Source organism: Mercurialis annua, linkage group LG5 (genome assembly GCF_937616625.2).
Source record: "Mercurialis annua linkage group LG5, ddMerAnnu1.2, whole genome shotgun sequence".
NCBI classification, from domain to species: domain Eukaryota; kingdom Viridiplantae; phylum Streptophyta; class Magnoliopsida; order Malpighiales; family Euphorbiaceae; genus Mercurialis; species Mercurialis annua.
The window spans coordinates 31,638-55,081 of NC_065574.1; the positions used below are offsets into that span (position 1 = coordinate 31,638).

At 33.5% G+C, this 23,444-nt stretch overlaps 4 protein-coding genes across 4 annotated transcripts; all 4 read right to left on the reverse strand.

The window, feature by feature from the left end:
* Positions 1-3,967: 3,967 nt before the first annotated feature.
* On the reverse strand, positions 3,968-6,541 carry LOC126680364 (uncharacterized). The gene is made up of 5 exons (XM_050375481.2): positions 6,452-6,541; positions 6,165-6,374; positions 5,105-5,197; positions 4,391-4,960; positions 3,968-4,301 (listed from the first exon to the last, which is right to left on the reverse strand). The coding sequence occupies exons 3-5, from the start codon at positions 5,105-5,107 to the stop codon at positions 4,221-4,223; spliced, it is 654 nt and encodes a 217-aa protein (XP_050231438.1). The 5' UTR covers positions 5,108-5,197; positions 6,165-6,374; positions 6,452-6,541; the 3' UTR covers positions 3,968-4,220.
* A 621-nt stretch (positions 6,542-7,162) lies between these two features.
* On the reverse strand, positions 7,163-10,700 carry LOC126680571 (uncharacterized). The gene is made up of 6 exons (XM_050375713.2): positions 10,604-10,700; positions 9,809-10,260; positions 9,586-9,715; positions 9,191-9,496; positions 7,744-7,839; positions 7,163-7,665 (listed from the first exon to the last, which is right to left on the reverse strand). Exons 2-6 carry the CDS (start codon positions 10,255-10,257, stop codon positions 7,273-7,275), a joined length of 1,374 nt encoding a protein of 457 aa, XP_050231670.2. The 5' UTR covers positions 10,258-10,260; positions 10,604-10,700; the 3' UTR covers positions 7,163-7,272.
* An 8,000-nt stretch (positions 10,701-18,700) lies between these two features.
* Positions 18,701-20,127, reverse strand: LOC126680365 (uncharacterized). The gene is made up of 3 exons (XM_050375484.2): positions 19,344-20,127; positions 19,099-19,170; positions 18,701-19,008 (listed from the first exon to the last, which is right to left on the reverse strand). The coding sequence occupies exons 1-3, from the start codon at positions 19,723-19,725 to the stop codon at positions 18,851-18,853; spliced, it is 612 nt and encodes a 203-aa protein (XP_050231441.2). The 5' UTR covers positions 19,726-20,127; the 3' UTR covers positions 18,701-18,850.
* Positions 20,128-20,735: 608 nt separating this feature from the next.
* LOC130015477 (uncharacterized) lies at positions 20,736-23,021 on the reverse strand. The gene has a single exon (XM_056105712.1). The coding sequence runs from the start codon at positions 23,019-23,021 to the stop codon at positions 20,736-20,738; it is 2,286 nt and encodes a 761-aa protein (XP_055961687.1).
* Between the last annotated feature and the right edge of the window lie 423 nt (positions 23,022-23,444).

The window sequence follows — 23,444 nt, forward strand, 5'->3', positions numbered from 1 at the left end:
CCAAAAACAGGATAAAACGATAATTTATTTATCAAATGATTTTAAATAATCCCAACTAGAAATGTTGTCCCTGCAACAGATAACTTATCGAGCTAACAAAATTCCTAGATAAACTCAATTTTTCAAAAATCACTTTTCTAGCCTACTTCGCGCTATCAAAATGCTTACATAAAACGGTTTGATTAACAAACTAATTGAATATTCATTTTGTCTGTAACACTGTCTAAATCTTTTGTTCAGGTTCCAACTTCATCTGGTACGCTTTAGGGGCAAAAAACGCACCCAAACTCCCCTCCCTGAGCTGTTTTGGGGAATGCACAAAAACCCCAAAAACAGGATAAAACGATAATTTATTTATCAAATGATTTTAAATAATCTCAACTAGAAATGTTGTCCCTGTAACAGATAACCTATCGAGCAAACAAAATTCCTAGATAAACTCAACTTTTCAAAAATCCCTTTTCTAGCCTACTTCGGGTTATTAAAATGCCTACATAAAACGGTCTGATTAACAACCTAATTGAATATTCATATTGTCTGTAACACTGTCTAAATCTTTTGTTTAGGTTCCAACTTCATCCGGTACGCTTAAGGGGTCAAAAAACGCACACAAACTCCCCTCCTGAGCTGTTTTGGGGAATGCAGAAAAGCCCCAAAAATGGGATAAACGATAATTCATTTATCAAATAACTCTTCTATTATTTTAAATAATCCCAAATAGAAACGTTTGCTGAATAACCGATAACTTATCGAGCTAACAAAATTCCTAGTTAAACTCAACTTTTTAAAAATTCCTTTTTTAGCCTACTTCGGGCTATCGAAACTCTTACTTAAAACAGTCTGATTACCGAACTAAATGAACATTCCTATTGTCTTCAACACCCTCTAAAACTTCCGTTGAGGTTCCAACTTCATCCGGTACGCGTAGGGGGTCAAAAAACATACCCAAACTCCCCTCCCTGATCAGTTTTGGGGAATGCATAAAAGCCCCAAAAACATGATAAAATGATAATTAATTTATCAAATAATTTTTATATGATTCCAATAATCCCAACTAGAAACGTTGTCCGAATAACAGGTAATTTATCGAGCTAGCAAAATTCCTAGTCAAACTCAACTTTTCAAAAATCCCTTTTTCAGCCTACTTCGGGCTATCAAAATGCTTACATAAAACGGTTTGATTAACAAACTAATTGAATATTCATTTTGTCTGTAACACTGTCTAAATCTTTTGTTCAGGTTCCAACTTCATCCGGTACGCTTATAGGAGCAAAAAACGCACCCAAACTCCCCTCCCTGAGCTGTTTTGGGGAATGCACAAAAACCCCAAAAACAGGATAAAACAATAATTTATTTATCAAATGATTTTAAATAATCCCAACTAGAAATGTTGTCCCTGTAATTGATAACTTATCGAGCTTACAAAATTCCTAGATAAACTCAATTTTTCAAAAATCCCTTTTCTAGCCTACTTCGGGCTATCAAAATGCTTACATAAAACGGTCAAATTAACAAACTAATTGAATGTTCATTTTGTCTGTAACACTGTCTAAATCTTTTGTTCAGGTTCCAACTTCATCCAGTACGCTTATAGGGGCAAACAACGCACCCAAACTCCCCTCCCTGAGCTGTTTTGGGGAATGCACAAACCCCAAAAACAGGATAAAACGATAATTTATTTATCCAATGATTTTACATAATCCCAACTAGAAATGTTGTCCCTCACTACAACAAATTTGAGTTTTTGTGGCAAATTTTTTTACCACAAAATGCTAAAATATTGCCACTAAAACCATTAGTGGCAAAAATGTATTTTGCCACTGGTTTGCCACTGAAAATGAGTCACTAAAGGTCTTAGTTGAAAATTTTTCTTTTGCCACTAATAAAACATTTTAGTGGCAAAATATACTCTTGCCAGTAACAAAACGTTTTAGTGGCAAAACGGTTTTACCACTAATCAAACATTTTAGTGGCAACTCAGGATTTGCCACTAATAAAATGTTTTAGTGGCAAAACGGTATTTGTCACTAACATATAGTGGCAATATAATTTTATCATAAAATATAATTTTTTTGTGGCATAATTTTTAATGGTGTCACTAAATTTATAAACTTTGCTGCATACTTCTCTTGACACTAAATTAATTTGTTATCACTTTAGTGGCAAATAATTATAACAAACTTATGAGAACATTTATTGACAAATATTTATATACCATTAAATACATACATTAAATAACTTTTGATTCCAATCTAATATTTTGAAAAGAATTCAAAAAATACATCTGACTTTACAAGAAATTTATAATCATCATTGACTAATAATTCTATCGTACTTTCCAACAAAACTAAAATTCACTATACATTAATCCTTCCCAATGAGCTATAGAGAATGAGCTATAATTTGTATTACCAAATAAAAACAACTGATTCATATGACAAATTAAATAAAAAGAACAACTACTTCTACTCTTATTGAAAGAATATCTGAAGTTTGATGCAAAATCTACCAAAACCTTTAACAGGTGCTTTAGTTCCAAGATGGCATTGATGATGGACTAGAACCCCGAGATGATTTGAGACTATGTAACACTGGTAATAAACTCGCCAAGAAAAGCAAGGAGTGAATGCAAGAACTGAAGAGGCGCAACCTATAAAATAAATCTCCAAAAAATTATCCACTAGGAACAATAGATTAAAGACCCTAACCAAGCATTACAGATAACACATATAGAACCAAGCTAAAGGTCTCAAAGCAATAAATGACATGAGCATTTTATAAAAACAACTTACCTAGAAAAGTATATAAAATGTGAATTATACCATACGTCACCATAATCTTTGGTTAGTTAAATTAAATTTGTAACCATGTCATCTAACAAGTTTCCAGTTAATAACGTCTCTAAAGGAAGACAAATTGATCTGAAACAAAAAAATGTACTAAAATGTTAACAAAAAATGAAAAGTAATTTGAATTCATGGAAAAACAATAGATTTAACCGAACTTCAAAAGTGACAATATTCTTTCTTGTATTAATTGACAATATTTTCATCAACTATCCTAACCCATTGCATGTGATTTCAAGAGTTGCATGCTACATAGAACACTAATTCAGATTTTGCTACATAAATTATCACCCATTGAAATTTACTGTAGAGCAGCATAGCCATAGGTTCCCATAACCCAGATTGTTACATGTAATCACCACCTAATCCCAGTTCTAAATTTTACTTTTAGCAGTACTTAATAGTATTTTTATTATTTCTCTAGCACAAGACAAATATCACTTAAATTTCTACTAAGATTCAAGTTTCCTACTCCCATGTCATAAATATTTGTGGTTTAAAACCAACACAACCTAATTCAAAAATATAAATTCCTCCAGCGTAGTCATTGAGGCATAAGATTAATTAGCTAATAAATACACTTTATTTCACATAACAGTATGAAGAGTCATCATCGTAGTAAAAGAAACAAGCTTATGGACATAAAAGCATATCATTCTATCATGCAATTTAAAAAGTTTACACCAACAATTGACAAGTGCAACCATCATCAAACTTTAGTATAACTGTTAAACACTTCATAAGCAGTAAATTGAATAACAAAAAAAATAAAAATAAACTCACTTGTCTTAAGACGTTCAAATTAATGCAGAATCGATGAGAGATGCCACACACTTCATCTTTCCAGTTTGATTTTTCTAAAAAAAAAGCCAAAAAGTTGTTAATAACAATATGTAACTGAAAATATTAACAAAAAGTACATATATAATAATATCACAAGACATAAAAAAAATTAATATATGAAAGGATAAAGAACATTTTATTAGGTGGAATAAATCGTTTCTTGACTGCTTCTTTATCGTATGAATTTCCATATACACGTCTTTTATCTGAAAATAAAACAAAAGGTAAATATAATCTGACAAATATAATGGTCATGCTAACATAAGTGGTTAACTCACGTTGGTCTCCCCGAATATGAGTCATATAAGTTGTTACATCTTTGAATGACATTGCAGACATTTTGCAATAATATGGAATCTGTAGCAAAAGTTTGTCAGTATTTTTTAAAATAAAATCTTAAAAGCAACCATTGACATATCTAAACTTTGTAATCACTCTATAATATACAAAATTGTAACGCACTTTTGCAACTAAACTAACACAATTATACAATTGCATATTGACCATATTAATAAAACAAACATTAATCATTTAACGTACAACTTTGCTTCGTGCTATATTGGACCCTTTATCTAATATATTTGCAGCAGCTTCTGAAGATGAATGTGAATCCTGTGTTAAGACACATTAACTACAGTAGAACAAGTATTTTATAGACAATACAAATGAAAAATTGAAAACAAAAAAGAAGTAAAACTTACAGCAGTTTGAGCTTGTTTCATGGTGGAAAACTCTTGTTCAAACATTAAGCGCATTTGATTTTGCATTTCTTGTTGCAACTCATTACGCAATTTACTTTCTAGCTCATTTTGAATTTTCACTCGAAGTTCCACTTCTTTTTCTCTAGAGAATGCATCTAATTCGGATCGTAGCTTTTCATTGAATTCAACTTCTTTTTTAGCTGATAACTCAGTAACTTTTTGTTCTACTTCTGCTTGAATTCGAGCATTTATAGCATTTTGATCCACAATGTCACTGCAGCGAAATTGTCCACCCGCATTTACACCTCTAAAAGGTGGAGGTCCTTGACCCAACCCTCTCTGATACCCTGATTTGTGACCTAAAACAATTGTATAAGCCTCTGATGTTAAAAGATTATCTACACCATGTTTCTCGAGCTGCTCGTTATGTAAATCCAATAGCTTTTTATATGCTTCCTCAGCCTCATCATCTACCCAATTGCCATTCTTTTTCTTTTTTTGTTTCTCAAAAAGCCTTACATATTCCGGTAGGATTGGTTCATCATTTTCTTCTCGAGGTGGAACGCTACGCTGAAAAGAGTTTAAAAGTCCCAAGTTGTTTGTATTCAAATAAAATAAAATTAAAACATAAATACAATAATTGAAAATAACAATTATTAATATTACGTGATAAAGTTTATATTCCGCATTTAGAAATAAAAATAGAAAATATACCATTTCGTGTGCGATTCTTTAGATAGACTTTGTCCCTACACAAGCAAGCATCTTCTGCTTTTCCCTATTTGCCATAAGTGTCTCACTTAAATTCTTCAATTGAAAAAAAAACAGGAAATGATAATTAGTGGATTTAAATTGCAAATATCATAAAGACATAAATACAAGTGAGCAACACAATTTAAAATTCAGTTTAGTCATGGGATTACTATGCAATAAGTATAGGACATGCACAGACCTAGTCTTGGAGAATCATACATCATTATAAATTTCAACACTTAACTGATAGAGTAAAGTAATTCTAACTTTTAGTTTTCATCAACTAACCAAGCCACAAATCATTCCAGATAAGCAATGTTTATGATAAAACACAATACTCAAATGAACCTATTTAAAAACACTTTATATCATTAATTTAGCTACCACCCAATTAAATAATATCAACAGCTATAAATATACCTAACTTAACAAACAACTTTTCCCCCTAAATCCATCACTATTGTAGTAGTAGTAGTACTACTACCAAAATCGCCACACTCATTGTTATTATATTTAGTCAAAATCGCATCTGAATTTAGTGAAATTTTAATTCTTAATGACAGTAATTCACTTTCTCCGGAAATTATTAATTTAAACTAAATTACTCCTACCAATAATGTTATTTCCATTACTATTCTCTCTTAAACTCTCATTATCAGATTCAAGTACAAGAACAACAAGACAAGGTATTGTTTTCTGAGAATTCAGGCAGCAAATTACTTATACAAATAAGACAAGTAGAGTGAGACAATAACCAAGTATCAATACGGTCCATATGAAAAGCATGAGTATATTTAGGTAACAATCTGAGTTTATTTCCGGGCTCAAATTCACATAAACAAACAGTATAATCAAAATGATTTTCCAATTCAATAATAGCTTCAGCATGATGAAGATGAAATAATTGATGTAATTTACCTTGAAGAGAAGTCACATTATCTAAATCATTTAGGTATCTACTGGGTAGTCTTAAAAGAAATCTAACAAAAAGATGAAGCAAACCTTTAGAGTAAAACCATACCCGAAATTTCTGGGTTCCCCAATGTTCCACTAGCCACTTCCAATCTTCTGGATCAACTTCAGGTGGACAATGACTTAACCTTTCTTTGTCAGTCTTATACTTTCGATAATAACTTTTTCTCAAGTTATATCGCCACGTTCTCAAACTTCTCATAAGTACGTTGCGAACAGCTCGGTCAACATAAGAACCTTCCGGGAAGACATACATTCCCTAAAATAATGCAAAAAGCTGATAATAAGTTTTTATAATCTAAAAGATACTGAAAAAAATTAAAATGCAGAATTAACCTTAACAGCATCCATCAACTTCTTCTTTTTATCTTCATTTATTGCAGCCCAATTCGGAACATTAAGCGGGCAATATTGCTTCACAATATACACTACTAAAAAACAGCTGATTTGTGACGGCAAAATCCGTCACAAATCCGTCACAAACAGCTGTTTGTGACGGATTTGTGACGGATTTTAATCGGTTGCAAAAAAAGGCGTCACAAACACTTTGTGACGGAAAAACTAATCCGTCACAAATTTGTGACGGATTAGTGACTCACATATCTGTCACTAAAGTCAATGGTCAATTTTTAAAAAATCCGTCACAAATTTGTGACGGATTGTTCGTTCACAAATCTGTTACTAATTGTGACGGATTTGTAACGGAATACGGAGATGTCCGTCATAAATTCGTCACAATATTTGTGAGGGATTTATGACGGGATATCATTCGTGATGGAACTTTCCATCACAAATCCGTCACAAAGCCGTCACAATATTGTGACGGATTTGTAACGGAAATTCAGTTATGACTAACCTGTTTGTCACATTAGTGACAGATTTGTGAAGGAAATTCATTTGTTAACTAATACATTTCCTCATAAATCCGTCACAACTTGTGACAGTTTTTTGACAAAATATTAGAAATAATTACTATAACAATAAATAAAATTTCTAAATAAAAAAATATGAAACCAATATAAGTTTAATGGTACCTATTCATTAAATTCAAAATATAATACATAATAGTTATTAATAATATCAAAAGTAGTCTAAGTACGAATATTACGAAAAACAACGATAAAAAACTACTACGGTAGAGATACAACCACCAAAGCCTACATATCATTGTTTAAGCTTTGAAAACCCCGCAAACAATCTTGTTGCATACGTTCTAATTTTTCCATCTTCTCTTCTATAGTTTTTTCTTTTTCAGATAAAAAGTTCAGCTTTTCTGTTATAGCTTCTTCCTTCTTAGACAAGAACTCATGTTGTTCCTTCAAAGACTCCATCATCCTTTTCACATCATCTGAGGTTGAACAATTGGACGGGGTAGACGTAGATGGCAAATGTCGAGGATAAAAGACCGATGCTTGAGATCCCAATCCATATACACGCCTCTTCTTCTCACCACCAACAACATCATAATATATTGCATTAATGTCAACTACGGGTGTAGTTCCATCTTCTAATGGTTGACTGGCAAGATCGACGGCGGCTTGTATCTTATCCTACATATGCATTAAACCAATAAATTAAATACATAATGTGAACTTTTTTAATAGTTATGATTCAAAATATATACTTACATTAGTAATACGAGATTTGCTATCAACAAATTCCCCATCTTTCCTCATATGGAACTTTCGAAAAAATGTCCATTCATTCACACCACCTTCAATTACCTAAAAGTTATAAGAAAATAAAATAATGAATCAGTTTAGTGCAGATCGAATTTCATAACTCATATATTTGACAAACTTGAGCATTTCCCTATAATAAGTAATTGCAGGTAAGGCATCGCAAACAATTACGGGCAAACAATTTCATAACCCATATATTTGACAAAACTGAGCATTTCCCTATTAATGGATTATCATTAATACATGCAAACAATTACAGGCCAGGCATGGCAATTGTGGGGCCATTCAATCCTTAGAGGTTTAGAGACAATCTATTGCTCGCACACCAGGTTTAGAGACAATCTATTGTTAGTTCTACTTCTGTTTTTGAATTTTCTAACATTGAATCAATAGATGTGGTAGCAAAATCTATCAGTACCTTTTTCATTTGGTTATCGAATTCTCGCATGAATTCATCAACAACAAATGCTAAATCTATCATGATGAAACACAAGACTTTGTCAATCACATTTGTTGAAGCTATAATTTCAACCGCTACTAAGACATAACAAATCAGTATGGCTTCTTTTGTTTTTATTCATTTTTACCCCCCTCAAGGAAGCTGCTGCCTTCACTAGTATATATCAACAAAACCTTCATTACATTAAATTTATCCGAGTATGGTTTAAAATTAAAACATTGATAACTAGATGGACATTCACCTAACCAATGTACTCTCAATAAATAGTACCTACCAAGAAGTCACATGCATCCATGCCTAATAATGCACAATCCTGCTTCATAATATCATAAGTAAATGCAAAATTTAAGAAACCAACAATTTGGGATTAATTAATACGAGTTAATAGATAATCTAACTATTCAATAGTAGGGATACTTGTCATCCTAGCTACCATTCTACTTCTAAAATAATTAGTGATCACTAATCACTATCAAACAAAAAACAGAGAGCAGAAGAAAGAAAATGAAATGGTAGATCAAGAAGATGAAGGAGAAGAGGCATCAGTTGTAGTAGAACCATGAACATGAACTTCATTTTTAACAATCTCATACCTTCCAAAACTATCATACTTGTTATAATCAACTGAAGCGAAAATGGCACACACTCCAAAGTACCCCTAGCCCTAGTTTAAGTTACTACATGACTGGTTATTTAATTTCTCTCTTATTCAGCTTTTCAGTTGCATGCAAACAATTGTGTGATTACATCTAAAGCCTTAAACACTCAAATTCACATCATTGGTTAAGGAAGGAAATGCTTCAAATAAGATGAAGCAACCAGTATGAACAAGATAGAAAAATGTAAGTCGGTATTGAAATGAAAACACTATAAGTAAAAAAGATTATGCAATGCTCTAAAGTAAATAAAAGTTTAATCTATAAACATATTTACCATCGTTTTCGCGTGCTCTAACGCACTTTTGGATCCTCCTGTATGCTTAGCGACACCGGTACCGGGACCACACGGTTCTGAATTTCTATTTTTTGAAGCCTGCTCGGATTTCTTTTTCCAATCCTCTGATTCCCATTTTTTAAGCCAAGAATTCCAAATTTCTTCTTTAACACCTTCAGGTATGCTTTTCTTCCTTTTCCACGAACTTCTCCACTTAGCAAGAGTTTGGTTATAGTGAGTTGATGCAACTCTGTTCCATGTGGCTTTAATAACCTTTGCATCACTAGGATTCCAGGAGTATATTCTCTGAAATTATAAAGCAACAAAATACATTATTGATCAAAGACAAGATAAACATAAAAGAAATATTTAACATTAGTTAGGTTAGTAGTGACCTCAAAATCCTGCCAGTAAAATGTTTTCATATCTGCATTTACAACACTCCAGGTATATCCCGTTGGATCTTGTTTCTCACTAAATACGGAGCTAATGTTTCGAGCTATAGAATTACCGTCAGGTAGAAATCTTTAAAAGGAACAAAAACATCAACAAAAAATATTAACAAAATTGTACTACAATAAACTGATACAAGTAAAATAAGTTGATAAATTATCTTACTTTTTATTCTCGACATATATGTAAGAAATGTCCGATGAATGCCGGTAGTTCGTGTTGGATCCAGTAGAATGATTAGGAATAGGTGTACTACATGACTGTGGTGTAGGTGGATTCTCTAAATGATCATCACCGTTTATTGGCGAAGTGAGTGAGTCTTGTATAGGTGGCACAGGTGGTATTAATACTTGTGGTGGCCGTTGTCGTGATGATGATTCTGGTCGTGTTGGTACGTGTAATGATGTATCTAATAGTCGCCGTAGTGGTGGTGATTGTATTGATGCTTCTTGTAGTACTGGCTGTGGTGGCGGTGGCATTGATGATTCTAGTTGTGACCGTGCTAAAGGCGGCGGCGGCGGGGGTGGTGTCCATGCTGGTGTTTTATGTCGTCTAGCTTTTGTCGTTGCTGCTTGTGATAGTTCTTTTGACGTTATATAAGTCTTACGTTTCATATCCTATAAGAAAGAACAAACAAAAGAAAAGGTCAGTACTTGGACATTCATAATTTTATAAGAAAGCTCAATTAAACTCAGTGCAATGTTTACTTATATTCTCAAAAACACCTTATCATGTCCTAAAATCATCTAGCCAAATTATTGAACAGAACCAATCACCTAAATCTTAATGAATATATATACACCACCAAAAGCCAAGCTTTTGCTGTGAGAATCAATGGCAAGCTGGATAAAAACAGCAATAGATATATAACAAGTACTAAATATATGATAAATCACCAAATGACAGCTCAAAAACAACTTTCTTGATTAGTAATTTGTGAAAGGAATCAAGATTTGATACCTGCTGCTTTAAATGCTTCTTGAATCTGATACAAAATCCTTGCAAATTTGGGCTGAGAGAGGAAACTTTAAACAAGCGCTGATCTGAATTAATGTTATTAATCTGAAGCAAAAAGACATATAATTATAAGACTGCATCCTAATATGTAATAATACTAATTGACAGCTCAAAAATCATCAATGACAGCTCAAGAAACATCAACAAATTCTATTATATATATATGTAAACTGCTAATTAAAAGCTCAAAATGCATGAAATAATTCAAGGATTACTCATTCCCTATGAGTCTTTCTGCTGAAAACTTAAATAAAATTTAACAGAAAATAACAGCAGCAAATTTTCATATTGATCTAAGGAGGTGTTTAGTTAATTGTTGCCATCATCGAAATCACCATCCTCCTCCTCCTCCTCCTCCTCCTCCTCTTCCTCGTCTTCATCATCGAAGTCTGCTTCTGATTCAACGTCATTCTGTACATCATCCACATCGTCTATTTCAGTTGAAGAATCATTTGGATCAACCAAAGTTTCATTCACATCCACTTGTCCATCCACTTCATGATGTTCAATAGAATCCTCTTGATATGCCAACACTGTTGGTGACACTGATATGTTGCTTCTATCTGGTATCTCCACAACAAACCTTGGTTTAATTTTACATACAGCTAACCAGTCAATTCTCTTTGAAGTAGGATATCTTAGATAATGCACTTGTTCTGCTTGAACAGCCATAATAAATGGCTCATATTTATTGAAAACCCTACGACAATTAACATCCACTAGTTTAAGTTGTGGATGTACTCTTGTGCCTAGTCTTGGAGTCGGATCAAACCAAGAGCACTTAAAAAGGACGATCTTTTTTATTGGTGAAGCCGGATAATCCAACTCTAATATCTCAGTCAATTTACCATAATAGTCAAATTCACCAGTGCTACTACTTGAACCCCTAATGCATACTCCACTGTTCATGGTTAATCTACTTGAACCATGTTCTTCCGTGTGAAACTTATATCCATTGACATAGTATCCGGAGTAGCATTTCACTTTATGCAACGGGCCTTTCGCCAAGTCTCGCATAATTGGATTTGTAATGTTTGATAACTCCTTATGTGCCTGATGAAAGAGTCAAATAACAAAAATTCAAAATATTGGAAGGTGCAAAAAATATTGAGTATAGTTAAAATCGTTATTAAGTATTTATATGCTTACATATTTCTCAAACCATTCTGCAAAATCATTTTCCAGTTTCAACTCAACCTCAATGCTGGAAATAGTTGGGTTATTGAATCTCAATTCATCTTCATATATACTACAGGAAAAAGTAAAAAATTAGGATTAATCTTTTCATTAGAATATATTATATAATTAAATATATACTTACTTTATATATGGTTTCACTTCAACGCAATTCAATAGTATATAAGTACGAGCTGCATGATATTCTTTATCCTTCATAAAGATTGATTTAGCTTGACCCATAGATCGACCTGGGTATTTAAAAATTGACAGCATACCGGGAGGCACATATATATCAACTCCACCATCATCATTACGTGGCACTCTCCTATGCCTCGTATGAATAGTAGGCTTGAAATAGTGTGCAAAAAACGAAGCAGTTTCTTCAACCAAATATGCATTAGCAATCGAACCTTCAACTTGAGATTTATTTGCCACATTATTTTTCAGCCTGCGAAGGTACCTACAAGTATATGATTTAATTAAAACATTTACTTAAATTTTTTGATACAATTTTGTTACAGATTATAGCATAGATGAAGTTGTAATTATCAATACCTCTCAAAGGGGTACATCCATCGATATTGAACTGGGCCAGCTATTCGCGCTTCGTGTGGCAAATGAATAGGAAGATGCTCCATTGAGTCGAAGAAGCTTGGAGGAAAGATACGCTCAAGCTTACACAAGATTATTGGAATCTCTTGCTCTAAACGTATCATTTCTTCCCTCGTAATTACAGTGGATGTTAGACTTTTAAAGAAAAGGCTTAATTCTGCCAATACTTGCCACACATTGGCAGGCAACAATTCACGAAAGGCAATTGGAATTAGTCTCTGCATAAAGACATGAGAATCATGGCTCTTCATTCCATAAAATTTTAACTTCTTCATGTCAACACATCGACCCATATTAGAAACATACCCATCTGGAAATCTGAGTTCTCTAACCCAATTACACAATTCTTCCTTCCCTTTTTTGTCAAGTGTGAAAGTAGCCTTTGGATATTTTCCAGAATGTTCATCTTTGTGCAGCTCCGGACGACAAAAAAACTCCTTCAAGTCTTCTCTTGATTTTGCATTATCTTTTGTTTTCCCCGAAACATTCATCACTGTATTAAATATATTATCAAAGAAGTTTTTCTCAATATGCATGACGTCTAAATTATGCCTTATTAAATTAGAACTCCAATAAGGCAAATCCCAAAAAATGCTTCTTCTTTTCCATCCACATCCTTTTGATTTACAAATAGACGCATTTTCTTGTTCTGCATTTACCTCTGTTGCTTTTTTCAGGCCAAGATACTCTATTTGATCAAGTATTTCTGAGCCAGATAACATATCAGGAGCAACTTCGAGCACTACCTTACCTTTTATAAACCACTTCTTGTTCCTTCTAAATGAATGATCTGACGGCAGAAATTTTCGATGATTGTCAAACCACGATGTCTTGCGACCTTTAGTCAATGAGAAAGCATCAGAATCATTCATGCAATGAGGACAAGCTAACTTTCCTGCTGTACTCCACCCGGATAACATTGAGTAAGCTGGAAAATCGCTAATCGTCCACATAAGGGCTGCTCGCATTTGAAAATTTTTCTTGGTTGATATATCGTACGTGTTGGCGCCAACCTCCCATAAATATTTCAACTCAGCGATTAGAGGCTGCAAAAAAACATCCAACTTGTCCTTTGGATTTTTTGGACCGGGAATGATCGCCGTCAAGAACATGTACTCGTCTTTCATGCACATGCCGGGCGGTAAATTGTACGGTGTCATTATAACTGGCCAAGAAGAATACTGTCGCCCTGTTTGTCCAAAAGGTTGGAACCCATCTGTACATAAACCCAATCTAACATTTCGAACTTCAGAAGCAAATAAGGGATTTTCCGCATTAAAATGCTTCCAAGCCGGAGAATCTGAACAATGTCGCATTATACCATCTTCTTCCCATTCATGTTCACCATGCCACCTCATATGATTTGCCGTTGCATGTGAAGCATACAACCTCTGCAAACGTGGTTTTAGCGGAAAATAATGCATCTTAGTATAAGGTATATTTGTTTTCCGCTTATTGGAACCACGTCCTTGCTTCTTAAATCGAGGATGACCACAGACCTTGCAGCTAGTAAGGCCAACATCGTCATTCCAAAACAGCATACATCCTTGCTTGCAACAATCAATCACTTCTACTGGTAAACCCAATTTTCGAACTAGCTTCTTCGTGTCATAGTAGCTATCAGTCATTACATTATCAGTAGGTAGTACCTCAGACAAAAACTTACAAAGTTCATCGTATAACCTTTCTGAAAAATGAAATTCTGCTTTCAAATTCATAAGTCTAGCAACAGCAGATAACTGAGAATGTCCTCCTGGATTTCCTTCCCACAACTCTTGTTCAGATGCCCTAAGCATATCATACAAACGTTGTGCTTCCAAGTTCGGGCCCTCTTCCATTGAATGCGAAACATGGGAAGGACCAATAACATCTTCCGTCGAACAAGGAACACTAGAAGGACCGATAACATCATCCATCATAGATCGAAATAAATCACCAGCGTTATTGGATTCAGCTTGGTGGAGTTGATTCTCTAGATCTATATTATGACTAGGATGGACTAAATTGGGCACATAAGTTTCCCCATGATTGTACCAGCAATAGTAGTTTTTCACAAAACCATTTCTTCCAAGATGACACATTACTGTCATCTCATCCAGATAGCATTTGTTTCGACATTTTTTAAGATTACAAGGACATCTTATCTTCGCACCATCCATGAATTCAGGATGTCTTTTAGCGAATTCTACAAATTCCTCCACGCCTTGAGCAAATCGTGGATGCAAAAATCCATCTTGTAGTCGAACATACATCCATTCTCGGTCCATACTTATACTTTCTAAATTCTGCCAAACAGTATACATTGTTTTTTTTTTTATGTTAAAGCATAATAACATTTACAATGTCTATTGTTTATCAATTTCATTTTAAACCCAAAACTAAGCATAATAACATTTACATTGTCTATTGTTTACCAACTGGTTTGATTAATTGTTAAACTATTTTCATTTGTTTACATGCAATATAAATAAACAAAATTAGCACATAAACAAACTCTAAGAAAACGCAAGTCTTCAAGCCTAATTAGAACTAAATTATAAACACAAAAAAACTGCAAATTCATCAAACACAAGCATGCATGGTCTAAAGATCTACTAATGTTACAAGAAAACACTGACCTTCACAATTAGTTTAGTAGACGTCACAGTTCCTCCAATACTTAACTGCTGCGGTAGAAGTAGCGGTTTCTATGGCTGTTAATATTTTAGAAAGTCTCTGCATTCAATTAAATAATATATATTATGATATGTTCATGTAAAATATATAATTATGAAAAAATTGATAAGAACAACATGATTTGATAACACTGCATCTTATTTTATAACATGGACTGACATAGCTAATCAAGGCAAATTCAGATCGATTTCATATATATTTAAAAATTCAATAAACTTTGATTTAAAAACAAGCAAAGGAAATAATTTATACAATACATAAAAAGAAAGATCAACAATCACTTGATAATCTTCTCATTGACTTGTACAATGAAATATTATTGATACATATTCAATTACTAATCATTTGGTTCATACTTCAGTTATCATCTAATATGACAGTCAATATACTATTTGTTATGCAAAAATGTGGGAGGGTAGAGGAGAAAATATAAGCACTAAAAAGAAAGCTAAGAATGATATAGCAAGGATAGGCAAACCCACCAAAACTACATGCTCCCTTGGCAAGAAATTTAAAGTTTCTGTGCAGCTAGAAGTGTCCAGATTACTAGTAACTAATTCTTTAAAAACTTAAGTTAACGATATATATCAGATAGTTAATGACCTAAATCTTGTTAAAATCTAGCATAACCAATCATTTAAATCTTGTAAACAATTAGACATATATCAGATACATAAATGCATTGTTCTCTAGTTCTTAGCATCATACCAAATGCAAACACAGAATAAGTCTATCCTTAACACTATCACAAAGGTGTCTCCAATCAGTACATCACCTGGGATGAAATTTCTCGGATCATACTTATACTTCCAAATTTCATCCATTCTCGGTTCATACTTGTACTTTCTAAATTTCTGCCAACCATTATGCATTTTTTTATGTTAAAGCATACTAACATTATACATTGTTATTCCTTATCAATATATATGAAAAGTCTATAGAATAATCAATTTAGTAAATGAAGAAAGCTAAATCAAATGCAGCACTTCATGGGTGGACACTACTATAACAAAGAAGAAGCTAAGCAGAAACTATATGCAAACATCTCATGAACATAATCAGGTTTTAACATACCAACCAACCAACCATAAAGAGTATTAATTGATGCAAATTTAGTCTAAATAAGTCACAAACAACAGATTTATGCATGAAACAGTATTAATTAATGAGATAACTAAATAAAGTCAATGATAAAATGAAGGTGACTTGCACTCAGCTGCTCACTGACTAACCAAACAGAGTGGAAATGAAGCTACTGATTCATTTCCACCGTCACAAGCTTTATATATAGAGAGAGAAGAAATACATACGTCTATGAGTAGTAAAACAGTACTTGTTCTTACGTCACAAATATTATGGAAATGAGTTTTTCACATCAACAGCTTATCTTTCAATCTCTTCAATCAACACATAAACCCAATGACAAATATGGACCTGCAAATTGTCCTCAATCAATAGCGAAAAATAAAACAATTCTTCTATATGAACTCAATTCAGAAGTACAGCCAGTTGATTCCACTTTCAAGTGAGCACATACCTTTATGGAGCCCTAGCGTAAGGGCCTGAAATAGTAATGAGACTAGTATAGAAAACAAAGTAAATACCTGCAAAATTGAGAGACATTTGCTATTAGAAGGAAATAAAATTAATAAAACAGTCCAAACTTTAAACTTGAAAAATAAAAAATATCATTATGAGTAAGTTAATAATTGATGTAAGAAGGAAATGATGAGTATGTTATGAAATTGCAATAAGAGACATTGTATGCACATTCAAGTGACGAGCTAAAATAGAAAGGAGGAAAACAATTTTAAGCTAGACAAATAAATGACCAGGCTCAATCTAAAGATAAAACCAACTACTTAAAATAATTGATGTCAAAATATTCAAATCAAGAGGAAATTAGATCTCAGTTTTCCAAGTTGTCAAAATGATTAATACAAATCAAGAGGAAATTCAAATCACTAGCAGTGTACTCACCCATTAATTCTTTGACATTAAAATGAAAGAGCAGCTTCAGAAACATGTAATTCAAAATAAGCTTCAGAAACATGTAATTCAGAAAGAGCTTCAGTAACATGTATTAAAAAAAGAGATTCAGAAACATGTGACGTCTACTAAACTAATTCAGAAACATGTGACGTCTACTAAACTAATTAATTGTGATGGGATTCTGACTTCCAAACAACATTATCACTGGCTACTCATTTTATAAACTAATTAATTCACAACTATATCAAAGCTACATTCTATAAACTGTCAGAAAGTTCAAAAGTAAATGATTGGTTTATCAAGTTCAAAAGTTACTGTTAGAGTATCAAATGATTGCATTGAGCAACTACTTGAGAGCAAGACATTAATTACATGAGTCTAAATCACCCATTAATTCTTCCTAGCACTAGTGCAAAAGAAACAATTGGCTAAAATATCATAGCAGGTCATCAAACAGAAATATATATAAATTTGCTGTCAGTTTCTACAACTTAACTGCACATACACAAATATTGAAATTTCCATGTATTCTTTAAAATCATTCCATCTCCAAAAAATTAATCGAAAAGGAAATAGAGCTTTGGAATGCTTACCGATAGCAGCGTCTCAGTTGAAACGGTTCAAGTAGCATCATTCTCTGGGATTAAAATCGTTCAAATAGTACAGTACTCGTAGCCAACGGTAGAGACTGAAATTAGGGATTTGTTGAGTTAGTGATTTGTTGAGAAAAATAGGGGAAACTGAAATTCCTTAACAAAAAAGAGAATGTACTCACCTGAACTTGAAGGAGTGAAGGATTTGTTGAGTTAGGGAATCACTCACACTGTACTCAGGTAGAGACTGAAATGGAATCACTCATACTGTCCCTTACTCAAACTGAAATTAGGGTTTTTGCCATAATTAAAATGGGTTTTATTCAAAGCGGAAGATTTGAGAGCGTTAAAGGTGGATTTGATAAAAGCAAGCTCCTGGAGCTGACTTAGGGTTCTTGAATAACCTTAGCAGCTGCTTCTCTCAAAGAAAACGAGCCCTGAAAACGCTTATTAGAAGCAGAAAAATGGTGAAGAGAAGCCTCAAGCGTACTGATTCGTGGCGACTGAAAATGTGATATTTGGTGATGATTTTTATGGGCGTTAGGTTTGGTATTAGAGTGAAAATTGGGTGTCTGCTGATTCTTGTGGTGCTGGAGAAGAGAGGCGAGAGAATGAAGAAGTGGGTCGATTGAGGAGTGTTGAGGTGGTGGAATGATATCTTAGAGAATGAGGTCGATTGAGGAGTGTTGAGTTAGGTTTTTGCCATGGATTTGTGAAGAAGGAAATATTGTGTTTTGATTAATCGAAAGAAAACGGCAACACCTATTTGTGTTTTGCAGTTAATAAAATATATCCGTCACAATTCCGTCACAATTTTGTGACGGAATTGTGACGGACAATCACAATTCCATAATTGTGACGGCCGAGTCCGTCACAAAGATTTGTGACAGATATATCCTTCACTATTCCGTCACAATAATAAGTATTTGTGACGGAAAATAAATCCGTCATTAATATCCGTCATAAATACGTCACAAATCCGTAACTATTTTCTTTCCGAAAAAATTTGCAACCAAAAGTTTTATCCGTCAATAATTCCGTCACAAAAATATAAATCCTACACTAGTCTGTCACAAATCCGTCACAAATTTGTGAGGGATTTGTCCGTCACAAATTTCCGTCACAAAATAGCTGTTTTTTAGTAGTGATAGCTTGTCTCGGTAATGAATTGTTGTGCATTTGGTCCTACAACTCGCTGCAAGCATGGAGGTATATCTATATGCACTCTTGTTTTCTCCAAGTCCCTTTTTTTCTTCCATTTTGCACCTCGAGTCTTTCCTCTTTTAGCTTTTTCAACTGAAAAGAAAAATCAGAAATATAAAATTTAAACATATTGATATATCTAATATAAAAGTAAAAACAAAAAAGAGAAGATTAACAACATACATTGATTTTCCTTATCTGATCTCGAAGCACCATCTAGTCCACTTGAGGAGTTCATTTCAACAGCCATTTGAACTGCATAATTCAAAAGCAATAAAATTATAAGATTGAAATATAAATTATAAGGTTTTACATAATCTAGAAAAGCATATTAAGGAAAAAAAATTAGTTGAATTAAAACACAAAAATAGAATTACAAATACTGTTATCTAAAATCAAATAAAACAATCATGGTACTGTAGCCTCACTTATTATCATCTTCTTGTTCTTTTTCTTCATACTCGTCATCTCTTTTTTCTTCTTCGTCTTCTTCGTTTTCCTCTTCCCCCTCTTCCTCCACCACATCCTCCACTTCCTTATCTTTTTTTTATATTGTCTTACTTTTTCTTTTAGTTCTGTAATATGAATATGATCGATAACTTCTGGCTCTATATCAGTTCTTACAACAGGATATTTAACATCCTCTGCCTCAACTACATAACAATTTGAATTCTCACCCAATGAATATTCCATATGGCTCCACTCTGCCTCTACGTCAGCATCTTTTTCACTTTCCAAAGACATATTATAAAGGTTGCGAGGCAAAGTTTTCACTACAAACCGCCAATGTGGGTATACTTGATTCATCATATAATAAACTTGTCCCACCTGGCTTGCTAAGACATATGGCTCGTCAGTTTGTAAAAATTGAGTAACATTTACAGAAATAAGCCCATTTTTTTCCTTTATACCTTTAAGATCATCATATACATTATACCAATCACATCGAAAGAGTACCACCTTACTATCGTGTAAGTATTCTAGTTCAATAATCTCCTTCAATAAGCCAAAATAATCTCTCTCACCACTATGGATATCCCCTTTGACAACAACTCCATTATTTTGGGTGGTGCACCGTGAGGCGTATTCTGTAGTGTGGAACCTAAATCCATTAACGACATATGCACTATAATAGCTTACCCTCTTAGAGGGTCCTTGTGCTAAATGAAGAAGTTTTTTGCTTACTTTCCGATCCCCTTTATTCCATAGGTATGTGATCTACTTACAACAGAAAATGAAAATAAATTAGAATCAATCAAATTTTATTTATGTTTTAAATTACTAGTTTTCTGCCGTACTTTGCATTCGAACCATTTGCAACAATCTGCTTCTTCTCTAAAGCCATCACTTTCATGCTCCCTGATGATTAATGAATTAAAAATATGATAAAATTTAACGATTGAGATACAAGAATACAATTAATAATTTGATTACTTACTGCAAAAATGGTTGTACGTCGTCACAATTTCTTAAGATATAAAGTTGTGCTCTTTTTCGATCTTGGAAACTTAATTCCTTTGTCCTTTCAGTGCCTAAGGGCTTTCCACAATTCACGAATATAGATGGACCCGCTCTTTGTACAATCCCACCATCAAAATTCCTTTCTTTACGATTAAATCGTGTTTCGGTCCTTCCTAAATACCTAGAGCAGAAAGTTAAACACTCATCTGCAATATAGCCTTCAGCTATTGATCCTTCTGGTCGAGCTTTACTGCGCACATTACACTTATATTTCTGCATACACCTATAAATTAATAATAAATAAAGCTATTATACTTAATCCTTGGTAAAAGTACCTACAAAATTGATAGGTAATATTCTTACCTTTCAAAAGGAAACATCCAGCGGTATTGGATAGGTCCAGCCAATTTAGCTTCAGCTGCTAAGTGCACAGGCAAATGGGGCATGATATCAAAAAATGATGGCAGAAATATTTGCTCAAGTTTGCAAAGAGTTCTTGCAATATTATATTCCAATTTCTCTAACACCTCCATCTTTAAAGACTTCGAACATAATTGCTTAAAGAACATTCCCATCTCAACTAATGGCTCATATACTTCTTTACTCAAGATACCATGAAAAGTTGGACCAATTAGATCTTCCATAAACACATGGCAGTCATGACTTTTCATCCCAAATTTTTTTCCCTCTCCTACATTAACCCACCTGCCAACATTAGAAGAATACCCATCAGGAACTTTCACATTCGATAAGAACTCACACACCGCTCTTTTTTCTTGCAATGTTAAAGTGTATGCAGCTGCTGGCATTTCATATTTACCCCCTACTTTTGGTACAAGATGCAAATCCTTTCGAATACCAAGTTTTTCAATGTCGATTCGAGAATTCACAGTATCTTTACTCTTTCCAACAATCCCCATGAGTGTTCCTAATATACTGTCACAAATGTTTTTTTCAATATGCATCACATCTAAGTTATGACGAATAAGAAGCTTACTCCAATACGGAAGTCGAAAAAATATGCTTTTTTTCTTCCAATTATATTTCAGTTCATGTTCATAACTTTGATTTTTCCTTTTTCTTTTTATTTTTTTATTCAGCTTTCCAAAAACAATATTCTCACAACCATGCCATTGACGAAGGATATCATCACCTGAGAGTTGTTTAGGAGCAGCCCTCGTTTCCACATTACCATCAAAAGATTTTTTATCAAACCTCCACTTATGATTAGCTTCTATGAACCTACGATGCCCCATGTAGCAATACTTATGGCCATGTTTCAGTTGGAGGGAGCATGTGTTGATGTTGCAAGAAGGACATGCCAATTTCCCTTTTGTGCTCCAACCGGACAAATTTGCATAAGCCGGAAAGTCGCTTATAGTCCACAATAAAACTGCATGTAGACTAAAAGTAGTTGAACTAAAAGCATCATAAGTCTCAACACCAACCTCCCATAATTCTTCTAGCTCTTCTATCAAAGGTTCCAAATAAATATCAATGTTATTTCCCGGGGCTTTATCCCCTGGGATCAACAATGATAACATCAAAAAATCACTTTTCATGCTCATCCATGGTGGCAAGTTATATGGAACTACTATGACAGGCCAAATGCTATATGAAGTGCTTAGATTTCCAAATGGGTTAAACCCATCTGTTGATAGACCAAGTCTAATATTGCGTGGATCTGATGAGAAGTTTGGATATGTCTGATCAACAGTTTTCCAAGCCTTTGAATCAGCTGGATGCCTCAAAATGCCATCATCACAACGTTTTTCTTTATGCCATCTCATATGGCATGCTAGCTTTGAGGACATATACAGCCGTTGAAGTCTTGGTATTAGCGGAAAATGACGCAAGACTTTGTTAGGAATTTTTTTTCCTTTAACTGCCTTTGATTTTTCAATATCAGTTTTATCCTCATTACTTTTCCACCGAGAGCAACCACACACGTGACAACTTTCTGCATTTGCATAATTTTTCCGATAAAGGATGCAATCGTTTTTACAAGCATGAATCTTATTGTAATTTAATCCCAGGTCTCGCATGTACTTCTTTGCTTCATAAGAATTATGTGGAAATGTCTCATCATGAAGAAATACTTTCTTTAACAGTGTAAGTAACATGGTGAAGGATTTATCGCTCCAACTGTTGATGCACTTGATGTGGAGAAGATGTAGAATGAATTCTAACTTTGAAAAGTTCTTACAACCAGGAAAGAGCTCTTTATCAGCATCATTCATTAATCTGGAAAACTTTTCAGGCACATCATTTTCTATATTTTCACAACACATCTCGCTTTCCCTAAAAGTAAAATCTGACACTCTAACATTAGTGACATCATGAACCAATTTAATTGTTTCATCAACCTCTAAATCATCTTCATCGTCTTCTAACTCCTCGTCACTCTCTTCTCCATGAAAAGACCATTTCCTATAATCAGTTAATATTCCATAAACAATCAAATGGTTGAATGCAGATTCTCGCGTCTGAAATTTTCCATTCATACAAATATTGCATGGACATCGTATTTTACCACATCTCCCTATCTTAATAAAAGAAAAATCTAGAAACTCATTAACTCCCTTAATGTAATCCGGCTTTCTTCTATCACTTATACCCTTATGATTTATCCAATTTCTATCCATATCAAATTTGCTTCAAGAAAATGTATCTAAGTTAAATGAAAAAAACATAGTATAAATATATAATGATACAGTTATGCGCGTATTTAGAAAATACATTCAGCACTAAATTTGTATGTTGGACAAAATAATCAAAAACAGAACAATAATCTGCATTAAAATATATACGAGAAAGATAATGGACAACTATTCAAAGACGACTTACTAGATTTTGAGTCAACGAAAGTCACTGTTTAACTCCAAGCTTCACTAGAAGAATCCTTAAAAACGCAATTTCGTCAATTTCAAAAGCTTACTTCGAGTAGATGCTGCATTAAAAAAAACTTCAATCATAAAAGTAATAACTTATATAGTTTCCATTTGTATTTATTCATTTAAAATCCACATACAAGACATACAATTTTGCAGCTGATTAGATATAGACTA

Excerpts from the sequence above, each read along its gene's own strand:
- LOC126680364 (XM_050375481.2), bottom strand. Across the intron at positions 4,302-4,390 it reads TGAAACAAGCTCAAACTGCT|GATTCACATTCATCTTCAGA; the intron begins GTAAGTTTTACT and ends GTCTTAACACAG.
- LOC126680571 (XM_050375713.2), bottom strand. The coding sequence starts at position 10,257 with ATGAAACGTAAGACTTATATAACGTCAAAAGAACTATCACAAGCAGCA. Across the intron at positions 7,840-9,190 it reads TAGAGCACGCGAAAACGATG|GTAATTGAAGGTGGTGTGAA; the intron begins GTAAATATGTTT and ends TATAACTTTTAG. Across the intron at positions 7,666-7,743 it reads GCAAATCTCGTATTACTAAT|GATAAGATACAAGCCGCCGT; the intron begins GTAAGTATATAT and ends ATGCATATGTAG.
- LOC126680365 (XM_050375484.2), bottom strand. The coding sequence starts at position 19,725 with ATGATGAATCAAGTATACCCACATTGGCGGTTTGTAGTGAAAACTTTG. Across the intron at positions 19,171-19,343 it reads GAACAAGAAGATGATAATAA|TTCAAATGGCTGTTGAAATG; the intron begins GTGAGGCTACAG and ends TGAATTATGCAG. Across the intron at positions 19,009-19,098 it reads ATCAGATAAGGAAAATCAAT|TTGAAAAAGCTAAAAGAGGA; the intron begins GTATGTTGTTAA and ends TTTTCTTTTCAG.
- LOC130015477 (XM_056105712.1), bottom strand. The coding sequence starts at position 23,021 with ATGGATAGAAATTGGATAAATCATAAGGGTATAAGTGATAGAAGAAAG.